Raw genomic sequence first — 24,494 nt, 5'->3', positions numbered from 1 at the left:
CATGCTCTGATTTCTTACATAAACGATTCTCAGTAGGAATGTACTCCTCTGGCTGGAGAACACGTCAAGTAAAGAGGTTTTCAATGCTGCTCTTGGTGGCCGGCAATTACAAAGTTGCTTGCAGATTACTCCTGGAGTGGAACCTACAGGACAACTAATTACAGGACTGGAGCTGCTGGGTGCAATGCCCAACAGCGGACATTCAGTCTAACACTTTGGAAACCCCAGTCATTGAATTTATAGAAGCAAAGGAGGAGGCTACTTACACCAATTTGCCTATGCTGATTCTTTGATACAATTTATCAATTAATCCTGCTTCCCTAACCATTGCATTCACAATGTTCTACAATTCTCTTCAGGAAGTTCTCATTGAATCTGCTTCCACTGCTCTGTCAGGCAGCAGGTTCTGCATCATAACTCACTCCATAGAATAATATTTCCTCACCTCTTCTGGTTCTCCTGCCAATCACCACAAGTGTGTGCTCCTGTCATCAACTCTACATCACTGGAAACATATTCCTGATTTACTGTACAAAAACCCCTGATGATCTTAGAAATTTCTACTAAATCCCTGCTTAAATTCCCTGCTCTAAGAAAGATGACCCCAGTTTCTCCAGTAATAAAAGCAGAAAACAATGGAAAACCTCAGGCGGGTAATCAGCATCTACGGAGAGAGAAACAGTCAACATTTGCCAGCTGATCCTTCATCTGAACCTGTTTTTCACCAATTCTCTGGTCTCTCCACAGAAATGAAGTCCTTCATCCTTGTTACCAGCCCAGCGATCTCCTCTGTATTCGTTCCAAGGCCTTGAAATCCTTCCTAATGCGCCATTTCTAAAATTAAGCACTAACTGGTGTTGAGCCTCAATATTACCTTTCAGTCTTTTGCTCTGCGCCTCTGTTGATAACACTAAGGACCACAGAACCATGGAGACTTACAGCACAGGAACGGGTCCTTTCAGCTCACCTCGTCCATGCTGATGGTGATGTCTATCTATGCTAATTCCATTTGCTGGTATCAGGCCCATATCCCTCTACACCTTTGGGTGCTTCTCAGTCATCTTATCCAATCACCAGAAACTCAGTGCTGAACCTCCGTCTCTGTTCCTGCAGCCCTTTAAAAATGTGTCGTTAAATTCATAATGGTAGGTAAAATGAGATGAATTTCTTCACATTGTTAAGTGTTTTATATCTGCTGTACTTTCGCATTCTAAATGCATATGGTGTGTCAGGGTGCACAGTTGGGAGTTCCACACACACACACACTGGGACAAGTTCACACTGATGTAAAGCAACAAGTCTGGGAGTCTTGAAACCAGACAATTATGAAAAGCAAGCAGATTAGATACAGAACATCACCTTGCGGAGTTTTACAAATTGTGCCCATAAATACATATGTGATGCAAAGCTCATGATTTGATCACATTGTTTATCAGAATAGGAGCAACAAGTCTTAATTATAGAACACCTTTGATAAAAACATCCCAAGGAAACTCAAACAGATAAAATTAAAGCCAAGGAGATATTAGGAGAAATAAAGGACTGCAGATGCTGGAATCTAGATGAAAAACACTATGATGCTGGAGGAACTCAGCAGGCCAGGCAGCATCTGTGGAGAAAAGCAGGCGGTCAACATTTCGGGTCAGGACCCTTCTTCAGGACTGAAGATAGGAAAAGGGGAATCCCAATATATAGGAGGGAAAAGCAGAGCAGTGATAGGTGGACAAAAGAGGGGAGGCAGGGTGGGCACAAGGTGGTGATAGGTAGATGCAGGTAAGAAATAGTGATAGGCAGGTGCGGGGGAGGAGGGGAGAGCGGATCCACCGGGACATGGGTCAAAGGTAAGGAGGAAAAAAGGGGCGATAGAAAAAAAGAGGCTAGGAAAGGGAAGAAAAAAAGAGGCATGGTTGGGGGTGCGGGTGGGGATTACTTAAAGTGGGAGAATTCAATGTTCACACCATTAGGCTGCAAGGTTCCAAGATGGAAAATGAGGTGCTGTTCCTCCAGTTTGCGCTTGGAATTCTCCTGGCAGTGGAGAAGGCCGAGGACTGACATATCTGTGATAGTGTGGGAGGGGGAGTTGAAGTGACTGGCAACGGGGAGATGCAGGTCGTGGTTAGGGACAGAGTGCAGGTGTTCTGTGAAACGGTCCCCTAGTCTGTGTTTGGTCTCGCCAATGTAGAGGAGGCCACACTTGGAGAACTGAATGCAGTAGATGATATTAAGGGAGTTGCAGGTGAATCTCTGTCTCACCTGAAAGGACTGTTTGGGTCCCTGGAGGTGGTGTAGGGGCAGGTGTTGCACCTATGGAGGAGGCAGTGGAAAGTTCCCGGGCTGAGAGCAGGGAGTCAACTAGGAAGTCATGGAGAGAGTGGTCCCTGTGAAAGGCAGAAAGGGGTGGGGAGGGGAAGATGTGCTTGGTGGTGGGGTCCCATTGGAGATGGCGGAAGTGGAGGAGGATGACGTGTTGGATTCATAGGCTGGTGGGATGAAATGTGAGGACAAGGGGGACCCTATCCCTGTTGGGTCTGGGAGGGGTGGGGGTGAGAGCAGAGGTGTCATTTTCCGTCTTGGAACCTTGCAGCCTAACGACATGAATATTGAATTCTCCCACTTTAAGTAATCCCCACAGCCACCCACAAGCATGCCTCTACTTTTCTTCCCTTTCTTAACCTCTCTCTCTTTTTCTAGCCCCCTTTTTTTTTACTGTCTCTTACCTGCATCTACCCATCATCACCTTGTGCCCATCCCACCTCCCCTCTTTTGTCCACCTATCACTGCTCTGCTTTTCCCTCCTATATAATGGGCTTCCCCTTTTCCGATCTTCAGTCCTGAAGAAGGGTCCTGACCCGAAACGTTGACTGCCTGCTTTTCTCCACGGATGTTGCCTGGCCTGCTGATTTCCTCCAGCATTATTGAGAGACTGGGAGAGATGACTCCAAAGCTTGGTCAGATAGGTGGAGAGTTCTAAAGAAAAACAGGATAGAGAGAAACAGAGAATTTTGAGAGGGATTTCCAGAGATTGGAGCTTCAGCAGAGAAAGGCATGACTTTCATTGGGAGAACAATTAAAATTGGGACGACCAAGAAACCAGAAGTGGGGAAACACTGGGAAGTCAGATGGTGGGAGGTTTACAGAGACAGAAGGAATTGAGGCACATTTAAATGCGTAAACGTCTCACATTGATTACTGCATTTGAAAGGAACAATATATCTCCCAAGATGATAGCATTAAAGAAAACTTTTTCCAGTTACAAAGGAAATTAAAGTTAATTCTAAAATTGTTACATTATGCCCAGAAAGAACAATGTGTGCATCTAAGATGAGTCATAGTCATGGAGCTGAACAGCACGGAAACAGGTTCTCGAGCCCACCCATCTACGCAACCTGTCCCCACCCATCTCCTCGAACTGTACTCCAGCCCACCCATCTACACGACCTGTCCCCACCCATCTACACGACCTGTCCCCACCCATCTACACGACCTGTCCTCAGTTGCCCACATTGCTATTAAAATCGGCAACACATTACACAGATCTGCACTTCACCCAAAGACATTTGTTTGTTTTTTGGCAAAATTTCTGTGATAGCTCTGTAGAGAACAGTCAAAGAAAAGGTCCATGATATTGACAATAGGGAGGGCAATGACGTTACAGACACTCTGGCAATGATCATTTACGTGGCAGCGAATGCCAGCAATCAAAAGAAGCTCCATCCTACTGATAGCTGTGCTGTGCAGCCTAGATTTGACCCTACCATGTTACATGAAACAACATCGGACATGCCCATCCAAAGGGTCAGGGTTGAAGCCTCCCAAAGTAGAGAACTGCAAGTTTGCTTCGAGAGTCTCTGTGACATGCTACCCCATCAGCAGGGCAAGCCCTGGACAGGAAATTCTTTGATTAACCCTACCCATCACCCAAATGGGTTTTGAGCTGCCACATCTGAACTGATTCAGATGTCCGTAGGCCATCTTCAGCACAGTTGCCTTTGTGTTAAACCCTTTTGTAGCTGTGGTGATGTACAGGTAAACATTGCATTTGTTGAGGACAGCCCTCTGAGGAATGGCTCAGCAACAATGAACTCAGCAAATGAGGAGGCTATTGCTCGGTTCCAAGGAGATTCATTCACTAAGTAAATTTATATACAGAACCTTTCAAAGCCTTAGGATATCTTAAAGCACTCTGGAGCCAATGAAATAATTTTGAAGTGGTTACTTCTAGAACCACTGCAGAGCAGCAGATAATTTCTGCGCTGCAATATCCCATAGACAGCGGTGAATTAAATGACCAGATTACCTGCCTTTACTGAAAGGCAGTAATTGAAGGATTGCTAAGTTTGCTAAGTGAGGGCCAGAATCGTGCTGCAGAAGTTCTTCAAAATGTTTCTTCCAGTGGGGTACTGACCAACTCTCTGTCCTTTATGGTCATCTCTGTCCTGATGTTATCTGGTACAGAAGCCAAGAGTCTCTTCATAGGTGCTAATTGTAGAACATCGAAGAGTTCAACAGGCCCTTTAGTCCACGATGTCTGTGCCAACCATGATGCCAAACTAAACTATTCCCACCTGCCTGAATATGTTCCATATCCTTCCATTCCTTGCATGTTCATATATCTGTCTAAATGCCTCTTAAATATCACTATCATGTCTGCTTCCACCGTCCTGGCAGTGCATTCCCTGGCAGTGCATCCCCCGGCACCCACCACTCTCTGTGGAAAAAACTTATTTTGTACATTTCCTTTAAACTTTTCCCGTGTAACAGTGGACTTCAGGACACTCTGCAGCTTTTGTTGGCTGTTAAAATCTTGTTAGATTTTCCATGAGGCACTGTCTGATAAGAGCTATCTCAGGCACGGTAGTGTAGCGGTTAGTGTGACACTATTACAGCGCCAGCAACCTGGGTTCAATTCCAGCTGCTGTCTGTAAGGAGTTTGTATGTTCTCCCCATGTCTGCGTGGGTTTCCTCCAGGTGCTCCAGTTTCCTCCCACATTGCAAAAAATAGACATACGGGTTAGGAGTTGTGGGCATACTATGTTGGCGCTGGAAGTGTGGCAACACTTGCGGGCTGCCCCCAGAACACTCTACACAAAGATGCATTTCACTGTGTGTTTTGATGTACATGTGAGTAATAAAGAAATCTTATCTTATCTTATCTTATCTTAGCTTACAATGTTGCTACTCACGCCCAACCAGCTTTCCAATGCTGGAGCTAACCTATCGGTCAAATGAGAAACTAATCCACCTTTATCAGCTCTTCTCCAGAGCCAAGGTCACCCCAACTTCAATCGTCAAGCTGCAGTGCACAGATGATGCTTGCAATATGTGCTCACTTGAATGACGAGCTCAGAGTCTTTGTGAATTCATTCAGTGAAGGATACCAGATGGGTCCTGCACTTAATATCTGCTTAACGAAGGTCCTTTACCAAGCAACCTCAATTGTCCACCTGCAATACAAGTCCACAATGAAACTCTACAAAATGTGGAGGATTTCCCATACTTCATGAGACAACTCTCAATGAAGGCAGACTTTAATGATGACGTTTGTCATAGCCTTCGGCTGTTTGAGGAAAAGAATGTTTAAAGGTCAATCTCTCAAACCTGGTACACAGCTCATGGTCTACCAGGCAGCAATAGCCCTGTGTTCCTATAAGCATATGAAGCATCAACTACCTACACTAGGACCTCTGATACTTGAGAAGTACCAACAATGCTGACTCCACAAGATTTTCCAAATACTATGGCCAACATGTCCAGTATTAAGGACCTAACTACACTCATTCACTTGACTGATACCAGACTCCCAAAACAAACACTCTACACTGAGCTCCATCACAGCAATAGATTACCAGGTGGCTAGAGAACAGATTCAAGGACATTCTCAAAGCAGCCTTGAAAAAAAGTAACATCAATTCCTGGGAATCCCTGGTAAGGGGGAAAGAGCATTTGGGTAGTATTGAGAACCTCATCCATTGTTGGGAGCACACTGAAGCCCAACATAACTGTCAGAAGGAAACACACTTTCTCCCAAACTATCCCCCTGCCTCCTCATCAGATATCTCTTGCCCTCCCCCATAGCCTCATCTCCCACTTCAGAGCCACAGAACTGCAGTGAAAGCAAGTCATTCTTGACCCTCGGGATCTGCTGAAGAATTTCTTTAATGCAATGGTTTAGAGACAAAAACAATCATGTTACTTTGCATGGTCTGTTCAATACTTGTCACCTGATATCTGAGGTAAAACTCCAAGCACATGATGAAAATGCATAAATATATTCATCTCACCCGGAGTGCAGAGACCCATACCCTGCAGGTAACTGTGGCAACGATCCTTGTGCTCCTCCAGAGAGCTGCGCTGCTTATAACTCCGCCCACAGAAGCTGCACTTGTATGGCTTGTCAACTGCAAGGAGAAAAAGCAAATTGTGGGACATCTCACAGGAGTACGAAGCAAACACATCTGAGCCAAGAGCTATTGCTAGCAGTGAGGTTTTTAATTCTGAACCATTTAGCAAAGAAAATCATTCTGAATAAATATCATCAGAGGAACACCAACAGGACAAGCAACATTGTGCAATAATAAAAATAGTCTGAGGAGAAAGAATGAGGTGTACCAGTCAAAGTCAACTGTTTCTTTGTCTCTGACGTTGAAGAATCTAGGATCTACAGTTGGAGCCATGGACTGTACTGAGGCTGGCATTTATAATCCACCCCAGGCTGCACTGAGAAGGTAGTGATGCTGATATAAGTCAACACATATGTGCCCTGGAAGCAATGATGATATATCATGATGTGCTGCTCTGATCTTTCTCAGTGACTGAAATTGCAGAGTAAGGAATTACAATAGGCAAACACAGGGATGTACTGTATATAATTTCTAATCTGTAAGTGTTCCAATCTCCCCATTTCTGCTACCTTTCCCTGCATTTTTCATAGAATCCATGAGCCTGCTAAGTAGGTTAAGGTTAACCTGTAACTCAACTACATTGACACACTTTAGCTCTATGTTCCCAAGCAACATTACCAGAAGGCTATAAGTCACTGCGATGAAATATTCAATTCACCCCTGGGTCTTCCCTCAGTGGGGTGGGGAGGGAACGCAATCAGAACCTCAATAATTGATTTTGGGCACAGGGGAGGTTTGTATTTGATAGTGGGGAAGGGGTAATAGTGGCTAGACAGGTCTGGATAGCGACTGGTTGTGGGAGTGAGAGGAACTGTGAATGCGAGCTGGCTGGGGCCATTAGTAGGGAGTGTGAAGGAAACCTGCAGGGAGTGATGGGAATGGGTTGCACCCACTGGAGTTATGTTAAAATCACAAAAGGGGTCCCCTGCAATGATATCCAGGTATGGAATTCTAAAGCTATGCACCAGGTGAGCCTGTTCCCCTTGAAGGGCTTCACATATACTCACAGCTACCATTGGGCAGGAGGTACAGAAGCCTGAAGTCCCACACCACCAGGTTCAGGAACAGTGACTTCCCTTCAACCATTCTGTTCTTGAACCAATCAGCACAACCCTAATCACTACAGTTTAGCAACACTATGACCACTTTGATCACTTTACCACTAAAATGGACTTTGTTTTTTGTTTGTTCTTTCTCACAAAAATTGCTCATCATTTATGTTTTTCTTGTGAATGCTGCTTATCTGATGCTGTGTGCCTGTGATGTTGCTGCAAGTAAGTTTTTCATTGCACCTGTGCACACATGTAATTGTGCATCTGACAATGTACTCGACTTTGACTTTGTAATGACAAGGTTCCACACGAGTGGCTGTACAAATGAATGACATTTCAATATGTGTTGAATGCCCCTGTGTATGTCCATATGGAGGGTTGACATAAAACCAATTTGCCATCATTAGAAAACCAAGTTGTAAGTTTCCAATCATGTTGGCACTTGAAGTTTTCACTATCTTGAAAGACCTATTTTGTCAGGAAACCATAGATGCAGAGGGGCTATCAGATCAAAACCATCCTTAGGCCAAATCCTGGTATCAGTTCATACTCTGACTAAATTTGCATGTTCAAAGTGAGTATTGCCCAGCTTGCACGCTTCAGTGTTTTAGAGCCCTGTGGTTTTTAACTGTCTGCATGAGCTGATAAGGCTAAGATCAATCACTCAATAGGGCTGACTTATTACAAAAAAGCTTTCTATTTTTCTGCATCAGCAGTATCAGAATGAAAGAGTCTGGCTTCAATATAATTCAGCACAATTGAAAGATTGGAAACTGCATGTAGTGCACACAAGCAAGCTTAAAATGGACACTAAATACAATAGCCCCTTCGGCACTGGTTCCTTTTTCAAGAGGTGCTACTTGACTGGCTGACTTCTTCCAGAATTTCTGATTTTCCTTCTGCACCTGTTGGTTGCAATGCAGAAGGCACACCAACATGATGTTAATTCCATCGATTAAAAATTCCAGCCACCATTAAACCAATTGTATTTTTTAACTTCACTTGCAGGGTCTAGGTGTCGTTGACAAGCCAATATTTATTGACCATCCCAAACCATTCTTAAGATAGTAGTGAGGTCCCTTCTTGAACCTCTGTAGTCTTTTTTGTGAAGGTACTTCCAGGTTAGAAAATTCCTGGATTTAGACAGCAATGATAAGGGAATGCCAATATATTTCCAAGTCAGGATGAAGTGGGTACCCACAGGAGATGCTTACTGCTTTCACCTTTCTAGACAACCGAAGTTGAGAGTTTCAGAGGTGTTGTTCAAGCATTGGCGAATTGCAGGAGTGCACCTTCTGATGCTATACAAAGTAACTATCTACACTAGAGTTCGAGCCAACAGATGGTTGGGCTAATACAAAGGCTGCTCATGAAGCAGATTACTTTATCTTGAATGGTGTTGAGTTTCCTGAGTGTTGCTAGAGCTGCATTTGCCCAAGCAAATGGAGAGCTCTCCTGCACACTGAAGCTTAGCTACGTAACCAAGCCTGATGGGACCCAAATAGGTATATGTTGGGTTTGGTTTGTGTCTGAACTGATAAAAATTGTAAGTCCTCAGGCTCAAGCCATATCAATCCAGGCCATCTCTTTATAAATAGGTCCACTAACATTATTTTATAAATAAATGCATGATTGCATGTTGCTGGGTGCCATAAGGGGGCGCTGAAATGCTGGGTCAAGTGGGCACGTGCATGGTGCTAGATGCCCGGGCACGGTTTGCGGGGGGTGACAGTCTGGTTGGGTGTCAGCCTCAGGTGATGTTCCGATTGACTGTGGTCAGGCTGGTTTTAATTGAGTAATCTCTACATTACACACCTGACAAGCGCCTTATTGACAATGGAAAGGTTTTGGAGAGTCAGAGTGAGATGCTCACCGCAGGGTTCTCAGCCTCTGACCTGTGTGTAAGGGCTGATGTGCAGTAAAGCTGGCACTGAAGCAGTAAATACTCTAACCGACACTTTTCTCATTTTACTACACCCTTCCCCTACAAAAACAAGCTCTCCTGAAATGACAACATACTTGCTGTTATGTGAAGTGAATTTTACAGGGGTTATCACAATCCACAAGTAACAGAATATAACTGGTGTGGCCACAACCTCCATACTCTGCTTTGCGTTGATGCTCTCACAATAGAAAAGGACTTCAAAATGAACACGGGACATGCCAGGGCTCTGAAGAGAAATTTAAACGTGGCTGCTTTTGGAGAGCTTATCGAACACATTAATACAAATACATGTGCATCCTGAACATGTTTAATGATTACTGCTGGGTGAGCCTGCTCCTGCTGGACATCCCCTCACCTCCACCCCAACATACCGGCCCCTGGGAGATGCAAAGCTGGCCACTTACCCAGCTTTACGCAAATGGTTGCAGTCCCACTTGGCTGCAAGATTACAAAAAAAAACAAAATGATAGGAAGTGCTGAAATAGCAGTGTCTAATTCAAGGCAGTTTTAAAAATGAAAACCTGGTGTGGACTGCTTGCAGCTTGTCTGCCTTCAGGGGCAGGAACTTTACCAGACTGCCTGTAATCGTATTGTCAGGAAAGGATAACAAGGACAAAGAAACCTCCACCAACACCAGCTGGATTGGCTTATTCCAAGGATGATGAAGAGAAGTGCTGGCTTTTATAATAATCTTAAACATTGCGGTTAGTGAGAGTGCTGCCTTACACCATGTGATCAGCTGTACTCCAGGGAGTGACCTGAATCATCACACCTCAACTTCAACACCCACCCCTAGCCACATTCAACTGGGACCCCATCACTCCCTCCAGATAACTGCACATTCTACAACCTAACCCGTGAGGTCTCGCACTCTTTGACTGACAATTTGGCATGTTATTCATCAGCTTTTTAATCTTGTCTTTCCTTGTACATGAGAATTTGCAGACAGTGTGCAACGTTTTCAAGTGAAGATGTTCACTGATGATTGCACAATATTCACTCCCACTTGCAGCTTGTCAGATAATGAAGTAATCTGTGTCTGCATGTAGAAAGATCTGGGTGACAGTCAGGCATGGACTGATAAGGGGCAAAACCACTTAGTCTTGACATTCAATGGCAGTTACCAATGCTGAACTACTCACTATCGACATCTCAGGAGGAGGTCTCCGAAGACCAGAAATCTATCTGGACTAACCACATAAATACTGGGGCTACTAGAAGCTGGGAATTCTGTGATGAGCACCTCACCTTCTGACTCTAAAGCCCTTCTATCATCTCTAGGAATGTGATGTCCAGATCTACATCACTTACCTCCATCAGCACCCTCACCTCCAAACCTCAAAAAACTCCAGCTCCCACCCTCAACAGCTTGACCTACTCTGCTTTCAGTACTCTCACACCTACCTCTCTGCCTCCAAAACCCTTACCTTTCTCCTGGTTTCCAAAATCCTCAGTACCCTCTATGCCTCCATTTCCCTTCATTAACATCCTTACTTCGCTCCATCCCATCCCTCCCCTCCCTTCCTCCATCAACATCCTCACCTTCCTTCCACACTCTCACCTTCCTCCCTACTTTGTCAACACCTCACTTTCCTCCAATACCTTCACTTCCTTTGCCTTCTACAACTCCCACCTTTCTCCATGCCTCCAGCACCCTCAGCTTCCTCCCTCCATCTAACACATATCTCTTCAAGCTCTACCAACACCTTCCATCTGCTTCCAGCATCCTCCCTGCCTCCAATATCGCAACTTTTTGCACGACTCCAACACCTTCACCTCCCTCCATGGTTCTCTTCTCTGCCTCAAATATGTTCACCCTCCCAACCTCCAACACACTCACCTCTCATCTTGCTTCCAGCACCCTCATCTCCCACCTTGGTTCCAACACCCACAGTCTCATTGTTTCCAAAGCCCTCACTTTCCTCCCTGTCCCCAACATCTCCAACTCTCTGCCTTCTTCTGCCAAGACTGTCAACTCTTGAGAAAAAGAACCTAACCCTTCTCTGGGTCCTCCCCATTCTCACCTACATACTCTAAAGTTTCTAACTTCCCTCTCTGGATCTCCTTGCTCTGTAACATCACTGCTTCTGACATCCTTCTTGCTAATTTTCTGAAGCCCTCATCTGCACCAAGTATTTTGGGTGCAAATTCAGGCAGGGTGTCCACTGCCAAACATGGCTCCCTTAACTCCTGTAATACCATGTCTCTGTACACAGCAAAAGGAAATGGAGGTGGTTTTGTGATGTATCTGGAGGATGGGGTGAGGGCAGTAAGGGATCAGTGGGGTAGAGATAAGGTGGGGTTGTGGGTGGGGTGGGTGAGATGGGGATGAGGTAGGGTGGGGTGCAATTATTAGTGAAGTACGGATGGGGTGTGTTGCAGTTAAGGTTAGATAGGGTGGGATTGTGGTGGGTGAGGTTCGAGGTGGGTTTGTGGTTTGATATGGTTGTGTAAGGAGAAGTGAGGGTGCAATTGGGGTGCGGTAGGGTTTGGGAGATGAAGTGAGGAATGGGTTAGTTTGGGGATGTGGCTGTGGTTGAACCTAGAAGATTATTGACCTGTGCTGAAAGAGTGGTTGTTAGAACCTCCTTAATTTCAAACTGTTTATCTCAGCAACTCCAACTGAAATCCTGAATATAGATGATGCAATGTCCTAATGCAGATATGACTGTGCATGCCTACACACAACAGATGTAATGTACTTAATGGCAGCAAAAATCTAGCAGCCAGTGCAAGGGTGGCAAACGTCCTGCATTAACACTAACTACCAACACATGTGGCTTCAATTTCTGCAGAGCTCCCATATTTGATATGGAAATAACTGCACCAGCAAAACCCAACTAGAGACTCCTTTACATACATCAGTGCAATAATTAAGCAATGGTCTTCAAAACATTGTCCCCAAACTTCCTTCAACCACTTTACAAATAAAACCGTTAAAAGAGGAACTCTTACTGCTTCATTCAAATATTATTTTCAATGTGGAATGGTGAGAGAATTGATGGCTGAACATCAAAGGCCACCTGCAGATTAAACAACAGTCTGTTGCAGCTGCTATATCTCACTATACTTGTGGCAGTCAGTGCAGCTCAATTGGAAATGGTAAGGAGAAAGGAAGGGTAGAGCAGGACAGGGCACCAGCCAGTCTTTCCGAATTTGATTAAGATAAAGGTTAAATCTGGAACAAAAATGTGCCCCAGAGAGAAAGAGTGAATAATTATGTGTTGTGCACCTTTAATGTATTTTTTAATGTGTTTTTTTGGAAATATGTAAACTACTCTAATAATTATAACCATAAATAGAATCTATAATACTGTGTATCACTGACTCCTGACCCAAGCCCATTTATTGAAAATGGAATCCTTTCCCAGAGGAAGCAAACTTTATACACTTTTTCTAGTCACCTCGTCACAGCTGAAGGGTAGGTCAGGGAGCTTAATGTGTATGTAGGGATCAAAAAGGAGGAAAATATTGTTACATAAATAGCGTAGGAGGAGGTAACTGTATGGTTTCTTTTTGATTTTCTGTTTCTTTCTGTTATATTGTGAATCTCCCACACTTTACAGTATGTGCTTGTATAATGTAGGTGACAATGTGAAACTTTCCAATGTGCAGTTGAGGTGATGAATCAATAGCAGCACGGCTATAAATTGCTAAACTGAGAAGTTGTCAGCAACAGAGACGGCAAGACATGAAACCTGCTTTGTCTCAATACAGAGCAGGGGATGAGGGCAAGGAGTTGGAAAATTTAGGTCTGTTATCTTGGATCAAAGAAGATTAAAAGACTTTTCTAATTTGAGAGGTTTTGATAGAATAGATCTCAAGGCTGATTCCTCTGGCATGGGTCAATAACCAGAGACGAGAATCTAAAATTACCCACACAAAATCTAAAGGGAAGATGAGAAGGAATGTTTTCAAAAAGAGAATAGGTGGAAACCCAAACATCTAAACTTTAACCTTCACTTAGACCAGACAAATCACACTGACAAAGATAATCTTGGAGACCATGGAATGCATTCAAGGCAGGTTACTGACAGATCAATACATTGTGGACCCAAATAGGGACAGGCAATTTTACATTTGCTCAGGTGTAATGAGGTATGCTTAACCAGTCATCTCATGGCAAAGGATTCTCTGGTGAAGAGCAATTATAAAAATACTAAAAAGAAAACAAAGAATACAGTATTTCACATTCTGTTTTAGAATGACAAACCTAAGTCCAAAGTTTAGAATCTACACTTCAACAGTCCTGCAGGTCACTCTCAAGCTGCAGAATTCACCTTGATGGCACTCACCACTAATGTTATGTGGGTCCTTGGCTGTGGTTATAATTATCAAGGACTCTGGCCTAGAGTAAAGATCCAAAGATAGATTGGGTCATCTCCCAAGAGCCATACAGCCACCTGGCAGGTGATTCCAATTTGCCGAGCACAGCAGGCAGCCTCAGGACGATTGCATCAAGCTTCACAGCCATGACCAGCTGGAATTTTTTGCCAGTGGTCACACATAGTACGGACAATTAGGGAATGATAGCCATAGTGGTTCATGAAGACCTCCAAGCCACACATGAATCATTCACTAGACTTCAGGAAACCCAACATTTGGGCAAATTCACTGACCCTTGACCTTGTGTTGACAAGAGAAGTGCATTTCTCTTGTTGCTTAGAGTTCATCCACAAAATTCCTCGTAGCATACCCCAACCAAATCATCCACAGGCTAAAAACCTCAGGGCAACAGTCAGTTTCACACTTACAGGCAAAGATGTGTAGGGCACAAAGATTCAGAAAACCCAATTCCACTCTTCCTTGGACTGCAGCTCCCATAACACTCTTAGAGACAGGTTCTTTTTATCAAAAAACAGAATGCTGGAAGATGGACCGAGGAGTACAAGTACATGGTTTCCTGAAAGTGGCATCACAGGTAGACTCGTGGTGAAGAAGGTTTTTGGTTCACTGGCCTTCTTCAGTCAGGGCACTGAGTATAGAAGTTGGGATGTTATGCTGCAGTTGTACAAGATGTTGGTGAGGCCACATTTGGAATAGTGTGTTCAATTTTTGTCATACTGCTATAGGAAAGATGTCATGAAGCTGGAAAGAATGCAGAGGAGAGTTACAAAGATGTGGCCAGGACTCAAGGGACTGAGTTATGGAGGGAGGTTGCGCAGACTGGGACTTCATTAATTGGAGCGCAGGAGAATGAGGGGTGAGATTATAGAGGTATATAAAATCATGAGGGGCATATACAGTGAATGTACACCATCTTTTTCCCAGGGTTGGGGAATCAAGAGCTAAAGGCATAGGTTTAGGGTGAGAGGAGAGAGATTTAATAGGAACCTGAGGAGCAACTTTTTCACCCAGAGGAAACATTTGAGGCAAGTACATTAACAATATTTCAAAGACACTTGAACAGATATGTGGATAGGAAAGGTTTAGAGGGATATGGGCCTAACACAGGCAAATAACACTAGCTTAGATGGGCACCTTGGTTGGCATGGACCAGTTGGGCCAAAGAGTCCGTATCTGTGTTGTATGATTCTATGACTATAACTCAGTGGGCCTTAATGCACAGCTTCAACCCGAAATGTTGACTCACACCTCTGACCTCCACAGTTTGACCCTCTGAGTTCTTCCAGCATTCTGCCTTCTGTTCCAGATCCCATCACCTGCAATCTCTTGTCCTCATACACTTGGCAAAGTCCGACTATGCCTGCCCACTCCCTTTGTGCCTACTCTTACTCCTCATCACACGGGAGTCCTTGATGGCCGATACCAGGAATCCCATATTCCAAATTATAGAAGACATCCTTCACCTAAGTCACTCCAATACTTCCAGCCATCACCTTAGGATGTTGTTAAGGGTGGCCAATTAACCTTCTATCCCCAAACATTTTTAGGATGTGGGAGGAAACTGGAGCAACCGGAGGAAACACGTTGTTACAGGGAGTACATGCCAACTCCACACAGACAGCACCCAAGGTCAGGATTGAACCCAGGTATCTGAGGCTGAGAATGCTATTGTACCACCTATGGGTGTAATTAAAATATTGCAATTCTTAACACGTTGTTAATGGGGGCCAAAAGGAATAGGAAGGGCCTGGCAGTCTGAATGAACTGAGACACTAAGCTCAGTTCCAAGTGACTGTTGCAAGTGTTTGATTAACTCTTTAACCAGTGTGGGTGCAGGGCATCTCCATGCTGCTTTCCTGTGCGTGGCCCACACTGAGTGATAATTGCTTCAACATGAATCAGTCTCTCAGAGGAGGTGTTAATTCAGTGTTGTGTGAGGGACTTCACCCCTGCACACTCTCATGTGCTTTATGTAGTATGCGTGTAGAAGCAAGCAACTGAGAATTGCATAATGCACTATGCCCACTGTAAGTCCCAATCATACTTTATAATTGATTTTATGCTGCAAATACTTAAGACCTGCTCAGCACATAAAAACATCTGCTGCATAATTGATTTTAGAACATAGAACGGTACAGCACCGGAACAGGCCCTTTGACCCACGATGTTGTGATGAACCAGTTAAACTAGTAATTAAACACCTAACCAAACTGATCCCTTCTGCCTGCACAGTGCTCATATCCCTCCATTCCCTGCACATCCGTGTGCCTGTCTACGAGCCTTTTAAACGCCTCTATCATATCTGCCTCCACCACCACCCCTGGTAGCGCATTCCAGGCATCCCTGTGTAAAAAACTTGCCTTGCACATCTCCATTGAACTTACTCCCACTCACTTTAAATGCATGCCCTCTAGTATTACACATTTCAACACTGGGGAAAAGATATCGGCTGTCTACTCTATCCATGCCTCTCCTTTTCTAGGTCTTTATCTCGATTTCTTCTCACTTTTGCACTTGCAGCTATACATCCTCTCAGTCAGGAATGTGTGATGCACTCTTGCGGTCTTCTGCACTACCCCTCGCAATACTCTGCTCTTGACCGTAAGAAACCAGTGGATGGAGTTACATGAAGGAAGAAGGCATGAACTATTAAATGTAATTTACATACATTTTCATAGCATCCAAAGAATACATTTGACCCAACAGACCTACGCCAGTGCCTATGCACCATGAGCTGCCAGCGAAGTATGTTAATCTCACCTGACTGACAGAGGGCATGGCAGTGACATAAAATTACATTATCTGATGAGAAATACTGATTGGACGAACAGTCCAGAAACCTGAGTTCAAACCTGACAAAGGACATCAGAAACAGGACATTCAGTGCCTCGTGCCTGCTCTGTCATTCAATCAAGGTTGATCTTCTTCCTCTGCACAACCTTCCTGCACCTACTTCACATTTCTTGATTCCCTTAATACCAGTTGATCTGGAATGTACTGAGTGCCTAAGCTTTGACATTCCCCAGTAGAAAATTCACAACCTTCTGGGTGAAGAAATTTCTTCTCAACTCCTAAATGGCCAAGGGGAGAAGCCAGAGAGTGGTAGTAGATGGTTGTCTCTCTGACTGGAGGCCTGTGACTAGTGGTGTGCCGCAGGGATCGGTGCTGGGTCTGTTGTTGTTTATCATCTATATTAATGATTTAGATGATAACGCAGTAAACTAGATCAGCAAATTTGCAGATGACACCAAGATTGGGGGTGTAGTGGACAGCGAGGAAGGCTATCAAAGCTTGCAGTGTGATCTTGACCAGCTAGGAAAATGGGCTGAAAAATGGCAAATGGAATTTAATGCAGACAAGTGTGAGGTGTTGCACTTTGGAAGGACAAACCAGGGTAAGACTTACACAGTGAATGGTAGGGCTCCGAGGCTTGCTGTAGAACAGAGACAACTGGGAATACAGATCTATAGTTCCTTGAAGGTGGCGTCACAGGTAGATAGGGTTGTAACGAGATCTTTTGGCACTTTGGCCTTCATAAATCAGGGCATTGAGTACAGGAGTTGGGATGTTGAAGTTGTACAAGACGCTGGTGAAGCGGAATTTGGAGTATTGTGTGCAGTTTTGGTCATCTACCTACAAGAAAGATATCAATGAGCTTGAAAGAGTGCAGAGAAAACTTACACAGATGTTGCCGGGACCTGAGTTATCGGGAAAAGTTGAATAGGTTAGGAGCACACGAGAATGAGGGGAGATCTTATAGAGGTATACAAAATTATTAGAGGTATAGAGAGGGGAAAAAGCTTGTATGCATTCACCCTAAGGTTGGGTGAGACTAGAACTAGAGGTCATAGGTTTAGGGTGAAAGGTGAAATACTTAAGGGGAATCTGAGGGGGAACTTCTTCACTCAGAGGGTGGTGCAAGTGTGGAATGAGCTGCCAACGGAAGTGGTAGATGCAGGTTCAACTGTAATATTTAAGAGAGGTTTGGATAGGGACATGGACGGGAGGGGTTTGGAGGGATATGGTCCAGGTACAGGTAGCTAGGGCAAGGCAGAAGATCAGGTCAGCATGGACTAGATGGGCCGAAGGGCCTGTTTCCATGCTGTAGTACTCCATGGCTCTATGACTTTATTGTGATGTGTCTCCAAGTTCTAGACACCACAGCCAAAGAAAATATCAACTACGCATCTACCCTATGAAGCCCTGAAAAACATTTGTACATCTCAATAAGGTTACCATTTGTTTTTCTAAACTGAGGCCTGGTCTGCTTAATCTCTCCCCTTACGACTAACCCACCATCTCAGGAATCAATCTGGTGGACCTTTACTGAATTTTCTCTGTGATTTTCCTTCCTAATTGTTTATTGAACCTGCACAATAACTTTCAGTGACTTGTGTACAAGACAAACTTTTTGTATCTCTTTGTGTACAAGGACTCACAGCTCTTGCCCAACCCCTACCCTTCATCTCTTGATTCTGGCTATCACCCCTCTACTCTTTCAGTCCAGATGAAGGGCTTCAATTGTCTGTTTCCCTTCACAGATGCTGTCTGACCCACTGAGTTCCTCCAGCAGCTCGTTTTTTGCACTGTATACTCCCTTGCCTCATTGCACCTCCTCAGCTGCATTACCTCATCCTTCACTGGATTTCAATTGCTACTTTTCTGGCCAACTGACAGAGCATCCACATCCTCCTGCAGTCTAAGGCTTTCCTCCTCTTTCAACTACATGGTCAATTTTTGTATCATCTGAAAACCTTATCGGATCCGGTTATTTTCGAATCCGCAGGTTCTTTCAGGAGTCCAGGAATGAGTTGAAAACAACTTCGTGCTTTACAAAGTTTTATTGGAAAAGTTTGAAACAAAGAAACAGTCAAAGAGCACATGGCACTATTTACTACTGGGAGATGAGCCGAGACAAGAGGAACTAAAGATGGGCTAGGGCCAGGGAGGGGGGAAGAGAGCAAGAGAGTGACTAACAAAAAATGACACCTTTTATACCTGAGATAAGAGATACTCCTTAGCTAACAATAGTCCAATCAGGAAACCTATTAGGTACCCATGGCCAAACCAACCAATAAAAAAACACATATTCACCCGATAGACAAACCAATAAGCTAGTAAGCGGCCATTCTTTGTGTAGCCACTTGAGGTGTACTAAACACTATACATGTTAATAAACTAATTATAACAGTCGAATCCAACAATCTCTTTGTAGTGCCATTGACGTTTAAGAGTAAATCATTAGCATTCATTATAAAAGGCAAGTGATCAAGCACTAAGCCTAGTGGTACCTCTCTGTTAGCTCCACTCTCAAAACATTCATCAACCATTATCATTTGCTTTCTGCTACTGAGCCAATTTTGGATCCAGTTTGGTACTCTACCCTGGATCATACGTGTTTTTCTTCACATGGGACCTTTTCAAAATATTTGCTAAAATTCATGAAGACTACATTGAACACAGTGCCTCAGTGACTCTCCTCAAAACATTTAATTCTTAGGTATTCATGAACAAATCTACGTTGACTGTCCTTGATAAATCTGTGCATTTTCTAATGAAGGTTGATATTGTCCCTCAGAATCCATTCCAATAATAAGATTCCTTTATTAGTCACATGTACATCGAAACACACATTGAAATGCATCTTTTGCGTAGAGTGTTCTGGGGGCAGCCCACAAGTGTCACCATGCTTCCGGCGCCAACATAGCATGCCCACAACTTCCTAACACATACATCTTTGGAATGTGGGAGGAAACCGGAGCACCCGGAGGAAACCCACACAGACATGGGGAGAACATACAAACTCCTTACAAACAGCAGCGGGAACTGAACCCAGGTCTCTGGTGCTGTAATAGCGTTACGCTAACCACTGCCCACCACTTAAGTTAAACTAACCAGCCTGTAGTTATCCCTTTCATCCACTAACCGGCCTGTAGTAATCCCTTCCTTCCACTAACTGGCCTGTAGTAATCCCTTCCTTCCATGAGTACAATACTAGCAGTTCTCTAATCCTTTTGGGACCACTCCTAGAGTGACAGACTCACAGAAACAGGCCCTTCAGCCCACCCAATTCACGCCAACCATCAAGCATCCATTTACACTAATCCCCATTTTATTCCTCCCACACCCCCAGACTCTACTACTCTACACACTAGGAACAGTTAACAGTGGCCAGTGACCTGCCAATGCATTGTTGAGATGTGGGGGGAAAGCGGAGGAAAGCAACATGGTCAGGACGAGCTGTGAGGCAGCTGGCCTCTCCAAAATCCTACCTCACATCTCGTAATAGCCAGGGATATATTTCATTTGGGCTTGGCAATTTATCTGTTTTCAAAGATGACAAACTCCTTAATGCTTCCTGTTTTATAACGATTATTCCCTTCAACGTTTCTCACTTTAACAACATCAGCCTCTCTTTTGTGAAGACAAATAGGAAGTATTCATTCAGGACCTTCCTCACATCCTCTGCCTCCACTCACAGATTTCCTTTTGTTCCCTAACAGACCATATTCTTTCATCATCCTCTTAATCTCTTACTCTTTATGTATTTACAAAACATCTTTGGATTTTAATATTTCTTCTTCCATCAACAGCACACCATGGCTGCAGTGTGTGGCATCCACTAAATTCACTGCAGCTATTCACCAAGACTTCTTCAATTACACTTCCAACTTCTGCTGGAAAAAGGCAAGACCAGCAAATTTATTGGTACCAGTACCTCCAAGTCCTCCATAACATACATCACTCTGATGTATATCAGAATGGACACATATTACTAGCCCTGCATCATATCTGGATTAACATAATGCAACTCCTTTTTTTTTATCAACACTGTTGCATTTTGGAAAGTCAAATCAAGGTAGGAATTTCACAGTGAACAGTAGGGCCGTGGGGAGTGTTGTACAACAAAGGGACCTTGGAGTTTAAGTACATGGTTCCCTGAAAGTGGAGTCACAGGATAATGAAGGCGGCTTTTGGCACGCTGGCCTTCATCAGTCAGGGCATTGAGTATAAAAGTTGGGAGGTCATGATGTAGTTGTACAGAACGCAATTGGAATATTGTGTTCAGTTTTGGTTGTCCTGCTATAGGAAAGACGTTATTAAACTGGAAACGGTGCAGAAAAGATTTAAAGGATGTTGCCAGGACTTGAGGAATTGAATTATTGGGAGATCTTGGACAGGCCAGGACTTTATTCCTTGGAACGTAGGAGACTGAGAGGTGATCTTACAGAGGTATATAAAATCATGAGGAGCATAGATAGGGTGAATGCACTCAGTCTTTTTCCCAGGGTTGGTGAATCAAGAACTAGAGGGCATAGGTTTAAGGTGAGAGGGGAGAGATTTAGTAGGAAATTGAGGGGCAACTTTGAAGCATCCTATCTGGATGCATCACAGCTTGGTACAGCAACTGCTTTGCCCAGGACTGCAAGAAAATGCAGAGAGTTGTGGACATAGCCCAACGCGTCACGGAAACCAGCCTCCCCTCCTTGGTCTCTGTCTTTACCTCTCGCTGCCTTGGCGAAGCAGCCAGCATAATCAAAGACCCCACCCACCCAGGTCACTCTCTCTTCTCTCCTCTTCCATCAGGTAGAGGATACAGGAGCCTGAGGGCACGTACCACCAGACTTAAGGACAGCTTCTACCCCACTGTGATAAGACTATTGAACGGTTCCCTTATACGATGAGATGGACTCTGACCTCACGATCTATTGTGACCTTGCATCTTATTGCACTGCACTTTCTCTGTAGCTGTGACACTTTACTCTGTAATGTTATTGGTTTTACCTGTAATACATCAATGCACTCTGTACTAACCCAATGTAACTGCACTATGTAATGAATTGACCTGTACGATCGGCATGCAAGACAAGTTTTTCACTGTACCTCAGTACAAGTGACAATAATAAATCAGTACCAATACCAGTACACAGAAGGTGGTATGTATATGGAATGAGCTGCCAGAGGAAGTGGTTGAGGCAGGTACATAACAACTTTTAAAAGACATTTGGACAGAGACATGGATAAGAATGGTCCAGAAGGTTATGGGCCAAATGCTGGTAAGTGAGACTAGCTTGGATGGACCAGATGAGCCAAAGGGCCTGTTTCCGTGCTGTGTGAGTGTATAACCAGACAGACTGATTTGGTTTCAAGGCAGCAGCTCACTATTGCTTCCTCATGGGCAACTATGAATAGGCAATAAATGCTGGCCTTGTCAGTGACACTCACAACAAGCGAATGAATGTGGTGACAAAGTGAATAACCAAGTGGTTTATATAAAGCAACAAATATTGGCTTAAGGATCACGTCAGGATAGGAGTTGGACCATTCTGCATAATTTAAGAAACAGATTTAAACCACCACTGTTTCTAATCCAAAGGTTAACATTCAGAAACCCAATGCAAATTGACTATATTTGTGAACAATATAAACTAGGAGAGGCAGTGGAACTGAAAGAGGCTGTCCAAAAATGACACAAGTTGAACAAGGTATGTAAAATGCAAATACACAAATAAAGTGCCTCACCCATTACCTCCTACCTACCCGAACCATGACCCCACCAAGGACCACCAGGACATTATCTCCCGCACCAGCACTGACCTCATCACCCTGGGAGATCTCCCCCCCACAGCTACCAATATGATAGTCCCGCAACGTAGGACTGCCCGCTTCTATCTCCTCCCCAAGATCCACAAGGTGGACTGTCCTAGCAGACATTGTCTCAGCGTACTCTTGCCCCACGGAGCTCATATCCTCGTACCTGGACACTATCCTGTCCCCCTGGTCCATTCCCTTCCCACCTATGTCTGTGACACATCACACGCACTCCAACTGTTCCATAGCTTTAAATTCTCCGACACGCACAACCTCATCTTCACCATGGAGGTCCAGTCCCTATATACCTCCATTCCCCATCATGACGGCCTCACCGCCCTCCGCTTCTTTCTTGACCAGAGACAGAACCAGTCCCCTTCCACTAACACTCTCCTCCACCTGGCTGAACTTGTCCTCACCTTAAACAACTTCAATTTCAATTCCTCTCACTTTCTACAGACCAAGCGTGTAGCTATGGACACTCGCATGGGCCCCAGCTATGCCTGCCACTTCGTTGGCTACGTTGAACAGTTTCTGTTCCAAGCCTACTCCGGACCCATTCTTCAACTCTTTCTCCGCTATATCGACGACTGCATTGGTGCCACCTCCTGTACCCGTCTGGAACTCAACAGTTTCAGAAATTTTGCCTCAAATTTTCACCCTGCTCTCCAGTTCATTTGGACTATCTCTGACATCTCTCTCTCTCTCTCTTTACTCTATCTTTCCATCTCCAGGAGATTCCTTATCCACCAATATTTTCTACAAACCACCCACAGCTACCTCGATTACAGCTCCTCACACCCTGTCTCTTGCAAGGACGGGATCCCTTTTTCTCAATTTCTCTGCCTCTGTCGCATCTGTTGCCATGATGAGGCTTTCCACTCCAGGACATCCGAGATGGGCATTTTACTCAGGAGTGAATCAGGAGCTGAGAGACCAAGGAGCAGCGGGTCCCTCAGAGGTCAGATCTAAAACCCTTTAAAAAGTTCATGTTTACGCAGGCTTTCTACTTAGGAGTGAATCAGGAGCTGAGAAACCAAGGAGCAGCAGGTCCTTCACAGGTCAGGGCTAATTTAGGAAGGGCCAATAAAAAGGAGGCCTTGTCAAGCAGAGCAGCCATTTTGGAGCAGCCATTGTCAGAGTGGACAGAGTAAGTACTATTACAGCTGCAGAAATGGTGGATAATGTAGCAGGATCCTCTCTAGAGTCAGTATGGATGGAAGTTAGGAACAAGAAAGGAGCAGTTACTCTACTGGGAGTATCCTATAGGCCCCCTGGTAGCAGCAAGGATACTGAGGAACAGATTGGGAGGCAGATTTTGGAAAGGTGCAAAAATAACAGGGTTGTTATCACGGGAGAGTTCAACTTCCCAAATATTGATTGGCACCTGCTTAGTACCAAAGGTTTAGATGGGGCAGAGTTTGTTAAGTGTGTCCAGGACAGAATCCTGTCACAGTATGTTGACAGGCCGACGAGAGGGAATGCCATATTAGATCTAGTATTAGGTAATGAACCGAGTCAGGTGACAGATCTCTCAGTGGGGGACAGTGACCACCGCTCCCTAACATTTAGCAATGTCATGGACAAGGATAGGAGCAAAGGGGACAGGAAAATATTTAATTGGGGAAGGGCAAATTATGAGGCTAGAACTTGCAAGTGTGAATTGGGATGACATTTTTGAAGGGAAATGTACTGTGGAGATGTGGTCGTTGTTCAGGGATTTCTTGCAGGATGTTCAGGATAAATTTGTCCCGGTGAGGCAGAAAAAGAATGGCAGGGTGACAAGAGGGGTGGAACATCTAGTTAGGAGGAAGAAGGCAGCATACATAAGGTGTAGGCAGCAAGGATCAGATAGGGCTCTTGAGGAATATAGGGTAGCAAGGAAGGAACTTAAGAAGGGGCTGAGGAGAGCAAGAAGGGGACATGAAAAGGCCTTGATAAGTAGGGTTAAGGAAAACCCCAAGGCCTTTTTCGCTTATGTGAAGAGCAGAAGGATGACGGGAGTAAAGGTAGGACCGATTAGGTATAAAGGTGGGAAGATGTGCCTGGAAGCTGTGGAAATGGGGGAGGTCCTCAATGAATACTTCTCTTCAGCATTCACCAAGGAGAGAGGCCTTGATGACGCTGAGGACAGTGTTGGTTAGGTTAATGTTCTAG

At 44.4% G+C, this 24,494-nt stretch overlaps 1 protein-coding gene across 2 annotated transcripts in view; it reads right to left on the bottom strand.

Annotated features, from left to right (window-relative positions):
- The window catches only part of LOC127583066 (zinc finger protein Aiolos-like), a 153,954-nt gene that overhangs the window by 40,975 nt on the left and 88,485 nt on the right, over positions 1-24,494 (bottom strand). For both annotated transcript variants that reach the window (XM_052038792.1, XM_052038794.1), the window contains exon 6: positions 6,282-6,398. In XM_052038792.1, the coding sequence (XP_051894752.1) occupies positions 6,282-6,398 (117 nt within the window). The remainder of the gene's footprint in view (positions 1-6,281; positions 6,399-24,494) is intronic.

This window comes from Pristis pectinata, chromosome 25, assembly GCF_009764475.1.
Source record: "Pristis pectinata isolate sPriPec2 chromosome 25, sPriPec2.1.pri, whole genome shotgun sequence".
NCBI lineage: Eukaryota > Metazoa > Chordata > Chondrichthyes > Rhinopristiformes > Pristidae > Pristis > Pristis pectinata.
The sequence above is the reverse complement of the archived record's forward strand: the minus strand, read 5'-3'. Positions and strand labels throughout refer to the sequence as shown.